At 40.6% G+C, this 10,984-nt stretch overlaps 1 protein-coding gene across 1 annotated transcript; it reads right to left on the reverse strand.

The window, feature by feature from the left end:
* Window positions 1-4,403: 4,403 nt before the first annotated feature.
* Window positions 4,404-9,912, reverse strand: slc35b2 (solute carrier family 35 member B2). The gene is made up of 4 exons (XM_032543107.1): window positions 9,652-9,912; window positions 7,584-7,771; window positions 7,275-7,435; window positions 4,404-6,080 (listed from the first exon to the last, which is right to left on the reverse strand). The coding sequence occupies exons 1-4, from the start codon at window positions 9,708-9,710 to the stop codon at window positions 5,148-5,150; spliced, it is 1,341 nt and encodes a 446-aa protein (XP_032398998.1). The 5' UTR covers window positions 9,711-9,912; the 3' UTR covers window positions 4,404-5,147.
* Between the last annotated feature and the right edge of the window lie 1,072 nt (window positions 9,913-10,984).

Raw genomic sequence — 10,984 nt, forward strand, 5'->3', positions numbered from 1 at the left:
ATCACAGCAGTTGAATATAGTCAATGCCAACCAGGTCACATCTGCCTAAACTGTTTCCAGGGTTTATTCTCAACTTGATAGAAAATGCAATCCAGCTCCAAAGCTGTGAGCAAACTGGAAGTCTCCTCTACAAGGCCTAAAATCACAAATCTGTCAAAGAACTAATCAACCCTTGGTTGGCGTAAGGGGATTACTTTTTTTTTTTTTTAAATGGTCATCATTCCTATGGCAGTTATTTGCAATACTCTGACCATTAGGCTGCTTGAAATCTGAGGTGACATTCTCTAACCCTGACCTAATTTTATTTTTCTTTGAAACTTACTCTTACCTAAACCAAAAGCAGATGCTTGTTAAACCATGCATTGTTCCCACTGGCTTGATGGGCGGTTGGAAAATTAGATTGTTTAGGCGTCATGCAAACATGTTGTACAAATCACATATCCATTATCAGGGAATGTAGAAATGCTTGTTTATTCAAAACTCTGTCAGCTTTAACATGCAAAATAAATACAAGCTGTACCAGCAATGTGACTAAAGCAAGTGGGCAGAATCACATTGTAAAACACAGCCATAAAATGAATCTGCAAGTTTCTTGAAAGTGTGAGGCATCACCTGAACCACCTTTGGGCGGAAATGTGATGACATTTTCCTGGAAGTCGTTTTGTACGTGTCTGAGGGGGCGGCAGCAGCTTTTCTACTCTCACCAGTAAAAACTGAAGTGTGGGTGTCTGTCCCTCCCGAACACACACTCTTGAACACACACCCTTCAGTCAAAGTGATAGTGGGGAACTTCAGCTGTGTCATTCAGAAACATGCTGAAAACTGTTTTTGTGACACTAAACGCCTCCTGAACTTGACCACCTTCTTGATTTTCTGCATTTATGAATATAAGAATATATGAATTTAAGTTATATCTGTGTATGCATCCATGACTTGAAATACTGACAAGATTGTTCCTTTTTAAGAATAATGCACTGATACAGTCTTGGTAGTTATGTTACAATGTGGGTTAGATACAGGATGCTGGTTTCTGGAACCAAAAGGTCACGCCATAAAAATTTTCAGCAAATTCAAATTTGGAGTAACTGAGAAGATTATGTTTTGAATTCAAAAAGTAAAATGCAAATTAGACATACAGGAAATATCCTGATTGGGGACTTAAAAGAGCTATCTACAGTGTGTCTGTTGTAAGATCTGTCTGGTTACGCTGCTACAAAATTCCTGGTTAGGCTCAAGAGAGTGCAGGTTTCCCTCGTGAAGTTAAAATGTGCATCTGGTCTGACTTGTTTCAACAAAAGACTTCCTGTGGAAACATTTGACTCCTGTGTGTTAATCTGCTCACAACCCACGAATGCTGAGTGTGTTACTTTGGGGGGGGGGGTTATTGTGACCTTTGTATCACTGTCACGTCCTCTCTATATTGTGTGTCTGGTTTGCAGAAATGTCAACACATTTCTTAAAATGTATTGATGTCCTATCTAAAGACTTGTCTCTATTATGTGTCTCAGCATTATTTTATAGTAAATATTTAAATTAGTGTGTTAGTGATGATAGCGGTGTTTGAATGACTGAAGACCCGAAGATAACATGAGATAATGAGAAGGTGTAGCTTGGCTTACTGTATATGCCGCAACCACACCATCCTGCAGGCCTGTGTGCAAAAGAGGCGTGATTAAGTTTCCATGACATTTACAGTGCAGAAATAGCACAATTACTACTCATAATCTGAAGCAACTTTGCACCCATCAGGCAAAGTGTTACTTCTCATATTTGACAGCACTTGGTAATACTAGAGAGAGGAACAAGATCAACACCCCCGCTGAGTAGGAAGGAAGCAAGACGAAGAAAAAGCAAAACCCATCATGAAGTACAAAATGCAGCAAACTATAACCTAGAGAGTTACACATGGTCCCAGCGTTTGTGTTACACATGTACAGTATAGAATTGTGTGGTGGTGGCCTGAAGGTTAGAAAAGCGTTCTTGTGGTTCCAATGCTGCTTGTTTAAAGGAGAAGTTCAACAATTGGGAAAATAGGCTTACTCAACTTCCTGCCGATGATTAGATGAGGAGATTCATATTTCTCTTTCATGTTTGTAGTGTAAAAATGAAGCTACCGTTAGCAGCTGACTAACTTAGCTTAGCACAAAGATTAGAAAGAGGAGCAAACAGCTAGCCAGGCTCTGTCCAAAAGTCACAAGATCCACCTGTCTGCATCTATAAAGCTCACAAATTGACATGCAATACTACTTTAATGCATACAAAAAGTGTAAAAAATTACAAATTGTGTAACAGCCTATTTCTTGTTGGGACCAGTTACCTGGCAACAAGCGGAGACCCCAGGAAATTACTGGTCCTGGCCAAGAAGTAGTCTGGTTCAAAAAAGATGTTGTGCACGTCCATATAGTTGCTGGTGCAGGACAAAAAAGATAAAGTCCGCACAACAGCTTAATGCTACGAAAAAATACTCTAATACTGAAAATAAGGCACACAACATTTTGGTACAGAACTAGCCTTGGACATAACCCCCGTAACCCCAAACAGACTAAGTTAACTGAACTAAACAAGGCTAGCTGTTTCCCGTCTCTAGTATTTCTGCTAAGCTAAGTTAGCTAGCAGCAGCCCCATATTTAGTGTACAAACATGTAAGTGTTGTCAATCTTCTCATATAAATCTCAGCAACGAAGGCCAATACGTGTATTAACCAAAATGTCTAACTTTTCCTGCCCTTAACAAAGCCAGGAATCCTCCTCCAGTCTAGCTTCTCTGCTCCGAGTCATGCCGGGCATTGCCAAACAGTCAGAACCTCCTGCTGGCTAATAAAACCCCTCATCCCTGCAGTCAGAGCGAGAGCCCAGAGTGACTGGTTGTTGGGGGCTGGAACCTGAGGCCTGCAGCCTCTCTCAGCCCTCCGTATCTCAGTTGTCACTTGCATTATTAAAAGAGGAGAAGACTGGAGAGACTTGACGTTGTGACGCACTACTCCAAACTAGTTGGGGTGTAGGACGTTAAAATGAGAGGTGCGGGGAAATTCCCCCATCAAGCAGCTGTGAGATTAATAAACCAGGGGAAATGTTTTCTCGCATTTCACAGTCAAACACAATCTTCAGTTTGATGTTCAGTGAATCATAATAGTGGTCGGGTTTATGAATCAGTGTAGCATGCAAAGAGAAGCTTTGTTTAAAAAAAAAAAAAAAAAACTGCAGCTTTTTGCTCTCCATAAGACTGGAGAGCAGAAGAAATATGGAGATGGCATGGAAGAATACTTACAACTACTAAAACCTATTTGCAGATGACACCCAATTCTATACAGTTGCTCATTTTGTTGACCAGAGCCCCCGCTACTCCCTTGAACACTCCATCAGTTTATGGATAACCCAACATTTCCTCCAACTGAGATTCTAGTTATTGAGCCAAAAGAGCAAAGAGAGAAACAGAATTTACTACACCATCTCAGCCCGTTACAGCTCAGACAAGAAACCTGGTTGTTAAGATCTTTCCAGCCAGACTACTGCAATGCACTGTTCACAGATATACCTAAAAGGTCAGCAAATTAATTACAGCCAAAAATCGGTCACTACTACTGTGCTGCCATTTTTAGGCACATTAGCACCGTCTGTTGGTCCATCCTACTTCAGTCCAGACCGACATTACACACATCCATAACATTTTGTACATGCTTTTAGTGTCCCTAGAGGATGAATCCCAGTTCCTTTGGTGATCCCCTGACTTTTGAATCAGGTCAAATTTTCAATTTGTCCAAAACTTTGTTTTATCCAACAGTTTTTGTTTTGTTTAAAAGTATACTTCTGCTAAATCTTTGAATTAAGTTTTGTAAGTATCATTTTGTCATTTTACTTTCTCCTTTATGGATATATTTTAAAGTTCAACCAGTTTTATTGTGTGCTCTTTCATTTCTTTGTTTTCAGTCATTATTCCTAATGTAAAGGACTTTTAATAGCAGTCTGTGTATGAAATAAGGTTTATTATCATTATTATTAGTATTGTAGTACGTGCAAACAGCACTGACCACGAGGCAAATCCTGTAGCCCAAGCAATGTGAAACCATAAAATCAAACCTCTTCACTTCATATGGTTAATTTAATTTAATATGTTTTATTATTAATCCAGTTACCAGAGGAAATAGAATGATAAAAACAAGTTACCAGTAACATTGCGGTTCCCTTGTATGCATTATTTTCTGCAATCTCCCCCTCGGGCCTACATTATTTTCACATCCTTGTGTCCAAACATTCACATGTAACGGTGAAAACACATGAAGCAGTCCTTATACAAAAGTACACAACAGACGAGTTGGAAATAAACAATGACTAAGAGATATATTTACAAGACTTTTTAGCCCAAAGTTTAATTAAGTAAAATCTGTGTTGAGAAGAAACAAAAACTTGTTTTCCTAAAATAATGGCGTGCAAAAAGTACCCACGGTAGCATCTGGTTTACTGATGTCTGCGGAAAATAATAGTAGTGTGCTATTTAATAGGCAAACTGTTAGTTTCACCCTTCTATTATTACACATGGTAGACATTTTAATATACCTTGAATTAAACAGTATTGTGTGCAGGCTATGTTTACAGTTTTAAAATATAAAATCTCACAACACATAAGGGCCCCTGCTCTCTAACATAGAGGACTGTGAGATAAACATCTGGCTATTGTGCCTGAAAGATTACTCAACAGACAGAAAGTGTAGGGATGAAGTTAAGTAAGGGGCAAAGTCATTGACACTTTAAAATGAATGCTTAGCCATACGGCTCACATACACCTTTCAGAGTCACAGTAACTGTAATTGGCTGCACAAGCCACGTACGGTGGTTTAGGGAAAATATTCTACCATTTAATTGTGAAAGAGGTAAAGAGGCAGTTTGCAAAGTTTAGGGTTTGGGACCCGTGTATGAGACAATCTTACAGGCACTCAAAACTTCTGTGACAGCTGACCTGACAAATCACATGGACCCCCCGGGGGCATCTTGGTGTAAGAGTCAAAACTGCAAAATCCCTTTCTGTACCATTGCCGAAGAAGAAACCAACGGAAAAGAACAGTAAAAAAAACTATAAGATACACACAAATAGACAAAAAAGCACCACAGAAAATGTGGTCTCAGTTCCCAGTTTAGCGCGACTTTGGAGTGCTACACCTTCTGTGGGAGCGGCTGCCCCGACCGCCGGCCAGACTTCATGCGGCTACGGGCATACACCCGTAAGAAAAGTGCCAAGAAAACCACTCCAACACCAAATCCACCTACTAAGGTGACGGCGTGACCGTAGAGGAAACAAGAGAGGAGAATGGCGAAGGCCTGTCGCAGGGTCATAATGATGGTGAAGACTGCAGCACCAAACTGGTTGATGGTGTAGAAGATGAAGAGCTGGCCACATGCAGAGCACACGGACAGCAAAAGGGAGTGTAAGGCGAATTCGGAGTGGCGCGTCATGAAGGCCAGCGAGTCGAAAAAGGCCCCCTGCTCCAGCAGCGAGCCGACGGTGAAGAGGCAGGAGAAAAGGTTTACCCCGAACATCATCTGCACAGACGACATCTTGTACTTGAACAGGTTGTCCTGCCAGTTGGAGGTGAAGCTGTCGAAGGCAATGTAGCCGACGAGGATGATGACCCCACTGAAGGTGGTAACGGTGGACGGGTGCTTGCTGGGCGTGCTGGACAGCAGGAACATGCTGACACCCACAGAGATTAGCACGGCGGTGAAGTACTCCCAGTATTCGTAGCTCTTGTGGGAGACGATCTTACCCATGAGCATGACAGGGATTACCTTGGAGGCCTTGGCAAGGACTTGAGTAGGGAAACTGATGTACTTGAGGGCCTCGTACTGGCACCAGCTGCTCATGATGTTGGAGAGAGAGGCGAAGGAGTACTTAAACATGGGTGCTCCATGACGAGGCTGCTTGAACAGGATGCACCAAAGGCCTGACACCGTCAGAGCCAGGATACGGTTCATAAAGACCAAGAACTGAGAGTCCTTGAATCGCTCACCCTCCTCCTCTGGAGTCGTGGCTCCGTACGAACGTGTCATCACCCTCTCCTGCAGGACTCCCCATGTCAGGTACGATACCTAAGAAGTAGAAAAATGACTTTATTTTTTCAAGAATAGACCGGTTACACAGTGATTTGCATAAGTTTACACACCCATGCTACAATTGGTTAAAAAGAGGGATAAAAAGCATCTTTTGGAAATTAATCTTAATGCCTTAATTAAAAAAAAAAGAAAAAAAAAGAAAAGAAAAATCCAACCTTTAAGGACACCATTTTTCTTTATATATGAATAATATATCGTAAATAAATAAGTGTTCTTCCTTAAAATACAGGGGGCATACCGTTCACACCGCTACGTTAAATTCCCATAGTAGATGCAGGCAGATTTTTCTTTTTGAAGGCCGGTTATTTCATGGATCCAGGATACTATGCATCCTGATAAAGTTCCCTTCACCATACCTAGAGTGGCATGATTTTATTTCAGTTAGCCTATTAGCTGGTTTTTATGTGCATTGAGATGATCATATGGAAAGTTCCCCATGCCAGTCTCTATGTATGGTGAAGGGTATGTGACTTGTGTGGTGTGTGTTGTGTGTGTGTGTGTGTGTGTGTGTGTGTGTGTGTGTGTGTGTGTGTGTGTGTGTGTGTGTGTGTGTGTGTGTAAAAATGTGCCTGCCTCTATGGGAATTTAGCATAGGGGTAGGTATACTTATGCCCCCTGTATTTTTAGGAATAAAATTTATTTATTCACAATACATTATTCATTCACAAAGAAAATTGGTGTTCTTAAAGGTTGGACTTTTCCTATTTTTTTAAATTAAGGCATTAAGATCAATTTCAAAAAGAAACATTTTTAGTCAACTTTAGCATGGGTGTATAAACGTATGCAAGCCACTGTGTGTGTGTAAAACTGTTGCATTGGGTGGTTCAGTTTCCTTTTGGCTATTATTTATTTATTTTTCATTATTTATGTCACTATGTACTTGGTCCCTTCCTAACGCAACAATGCCGTAATCAACGTATCTTCATCCTGTTAGTCGTGTAACTATCAGGACCTATCCTCTGCACCAGTGTACCAGCACCTCCCTTTATACAAGCTTCACATAAGCATCTTTTCATTAGCAAATGAGTTGAGAGCAAAGCAAACTGTAAAACAAACAAAACAATGCTCCCACAGCTACACAATCAGATAACAAAAAAAATCATATGGCATTATCTATCTAATCCCTCTAGACCACACAGAGCTCAAAGGCTTTCCTAGGTGGATCCTTACCTGAAGTCCAACAGCACAAAAGATTAATTTGATGACCTGTCTGACTGACGAACCTGAATCACCCTCTTTCCTGGGTGCAACCGACATGTCATCCAACAGACCTGTTTTGGCCTCACTACCAAACACACAGGTCTTTATGACAGGAAAGCAAAACCCACTACCTGAAAGAAAAAAGAAAAAAAACAACATTAAAAGGAATGAAGAAAATTTGTTTTCAAGGTAGATCAGGAAGAAACTACAAAAACAAGTTTGAGGTCTTAAACTGGCATGCATCTCCACATCACATGTCAGAATCTTACAAGTCCAAACCTGTTTCTAAGTAATTGGTGCGCTTGAAGTAGCTAATGAGGAAGTAGCCAGGGATGATGATAGTGAAGTATCCCAGCATGTTGACGAGGAAGCGCAAGGGCCAGACTTCTTGCCAGCCCTCCAGTAGTAATGACTCATCAGCAGCCACAGTGGAAGTGAAGAGAAGCAACACAAGTGCAGGCCAGACCCTACAAGGCAACACAACATGGTATATCAGGCTACATTTAAACCACATAACAACAACTATTCAAAATTGAGCAAACTCAGGTTAATTTCTCTTTGTCATATAGTTAAGATTATCAATCCATCACTATCATCATGACAATGATGATGATGTTGATAAATGGGTAACAATATGAAAATGCTTACACTACTTTATGTATGTTTACTACTTTCTTAAACTCATCTGAACTCATAATAACAAGCTCAAACTAAAGTAGCCAATACAAAGGTTTTAAAGTTAATTTGTTAGCATGTCGGATGTATTTAATGATACCTTCTTCCTCCCATAAAAAGGGCATCTTTTCAAATATCACAGTTGAAAACAATACACACACAATACAACAACTAAATGTCTGCAGTCCAAACATCTAACATCAAAAAGATGCATTTATATTTTTGTTCAATAATTATTTTTAAGTTTTTTAATGTACTTAGTGAGCTACATGTTTTCAATTCCTCACGGTTCCATAAATGTACCCTTTTTAATGATGTACCCCATGCATACCCCATTTGTTTTGTAAGTTCCTCTCAAATCATATTCACTTTCTCTTGCGTTAGCGTGCTTCTTAAACAGAGATCTTGAAGCAGAAGCAACTGAAAGATGCCTCCCTGAACAGACATTTTGCAATCAGATCAATAATGGTTCTACTCCAGCAATCATGCAATTATGTAGTACTGCCCTGTTTTCATAAACAACGTATGCTAGCCAAAGGGGCGGTATGAAAAGGTACAGAACCACGTAAACAAAACATAACCTGTGAAACTAATCTGGAAGAATCGAGAGGAGATTCATCGCCCACCCCCACAAGCAACATAAGTAACACTGATAACTCAAGCAGACCTGTGACGAAACCCAAGTTTCCTATGAAAAAGGTGTGCACCTTGCTGTCGTGGCACTGAGTGTGCAATCCCATTTAAAGTAAGGCCAGGTCTCCTCCCAGGGACTCACACAGAGCCTCTTTGTGTGGGACTCTGCAGTGGACCACTGGCTGGCAAGTAGTCCACTGCAAAGAGAGACCTGGGGCTCTGAACAAGCAACTTATTGCATGGAGGAATGCATTTCACTGCGCTGGCTGGGCGGCCAACCCACAGGCTGCTACACCACACAGGAACAGAGAGAGAGAGAGCACTAGGGAAAATGTACCTGAGGAAAGTGCGAGTGCCTGTGTGTTGTACGAGTACATGACAGCAGATAATATGGAGTGAAAGCCCAGCATTCACTGGTTAAAAAACGAGAATACGATGACCCAATCCCACATAAGTAATACTATTACCTATGCCGGAGGGTGTGGTCTGGGTAAATTAGCAAAGACATTAGTGCGGAGGGAAAACCCCGAAATCCTGACCGGTGTTGCACCACATTCTGTGACCCATCTGATTCAATGACCTGTACCGGACTTTCAGCCATATTTCTGCTCGAGTCTTCCTATCCAATATCTTAAAGGGTAACATTGTTAATTTAGCTATTAACCATTTGACCCTACGGGGACACCATTTCTGATGACGCTTATTAAAACACACACACACACACACACACACACACACTCACACACACAGTAAATATGATGAAAACGTGTATGGAAATATAAAGCTAACTTAGGATAGTTTCTATTCGTCTCACACAATCCGGTGTTACACCGGTTCATGTACACAAACCGTTCCGTTTCACTTAGCCAGCAGGTTGTTTGCAGACTTCAAAAACACACCGACTGTCAATGTAATTGTGAACCACGAAAGTTAACGATTATTTGACTTCATTGCCACACTGACAAGTATACAAGTCAACAGTCAGCCGAGCTTGTCCACATATCTAAAACTCATCTTTAGCATGATTGTCTAACGGTACCTCCATGAAAACGATGGCATTTTCCCACACTCTGTGGCCCGACACCTGGCGCAGCACATACGCCGACAGACTCAAATGTCTCCGCTGCCACAGAACATCAAGCCGCACGGACTTGGTGGGTAACGGTATTTTAATTATGTTAATTGTCTTCTTTCGGACTAGTCGCCTTTAGCTCTGATGTCTTCAACTTATCTTCAATGGCCGATGTGTTCACTTCATAGACAGTAGCTATATTCACTTGAGTCGGAAAGGCCCCCACCTCTTTGCTCACAACAGAGGATGCCGGAGACTGAGAACAGCGCCCACCCGGCGGCCCTGCCCCCTTTCGGTGTGGAGGAGTAACTGCAAGGCAAAGAAAGCACATTTCAATCACAAAGGTGCTGCACATTATGTATTTATAAATCAAAGAGTAAATTCAGCATAGAAACCATGTAAATTATTTAAAAAATACTAAAAGGATACAAAAGAGAAATAAATAGTAGCCCATACCTTTAAGTGATGCTAGAAATTAGGAAACTTAGTTTGCAGCAAAGCAAAAGTAAAAATTTCAGAAACACTTTATTGTAAGACCAACACATTTAATTCTTGAAGTTTTCTCCATGCACCTTGAAATGAGTTGAAGCTGTATCAGACACTCCCCACCAGTGCATGAAGTAGTTAAAATGAGTTCCACCTCAAGCAGCTGCAACATTAAAATGTACAAATTAAAGCAAGCAAAATAATAAAGGAATGAAATAATCCACAAAACAATTCAACAGAATAAAAGACGCCATTCTGCATAATGAGTATTATTACTTACTTTTACACAAATAAGTGAAACTAGCTTATATAACTTTTTCACAACACCTTTCTGTTTTTAACACAGCCCATGGCAACACCAGCGTGACCTATAATAAATATAAAACACAGATAGCTTCAGGCCATAGTCTTAAAAGGGAAGTATGTATAGTTTCATAACTCTCTGTGCTAGCTGTTTAGAAGCTGTCATAATAAATTCTTTGTGCACAAGAATCAGAGGAAAGATTATTGGAAATGATTGGCTAAACATTAAGTGTAATTAATGTTGATAATTATTCTGGCTAATAACCCTACTTGACAGTTTCCATCTTATTAATCTAAACCTTACTAAACCTGTTTTGCTGTTGGTATGTGTTTATACTGTAAGAGATGGAGCTAAGTGGAATTTCCCACCACTCCACAGTCATTGTATCATAGGAGCCATGAGGAAGAAGCCACTTACTGGGAAACAAAAGATATACCTTACAAAGGCAGCTGACAGGAAACAAAGAACAGAACTTGGTGTTTTCATGAAAGAGCCTTGTTGAGTTAAAAT

The sequence above is a fragment of the Etheostoma spectabile genome, chromosome 18 (genome assembly GCF_008692095.1).
Source record: "Etheostoma spectabile isolate EspeVRDwgs_2016 chromosome 18, UIUC_Espe_1.0, whole genome shotgun sequence".
In the NCBI taxonomy this organism is placed as follows: Eukaryota; Metazoa; Chordata; class Actinopteri; order Perciformes; family Percidae; genus Etheostoma; species Etheostoma spectabile.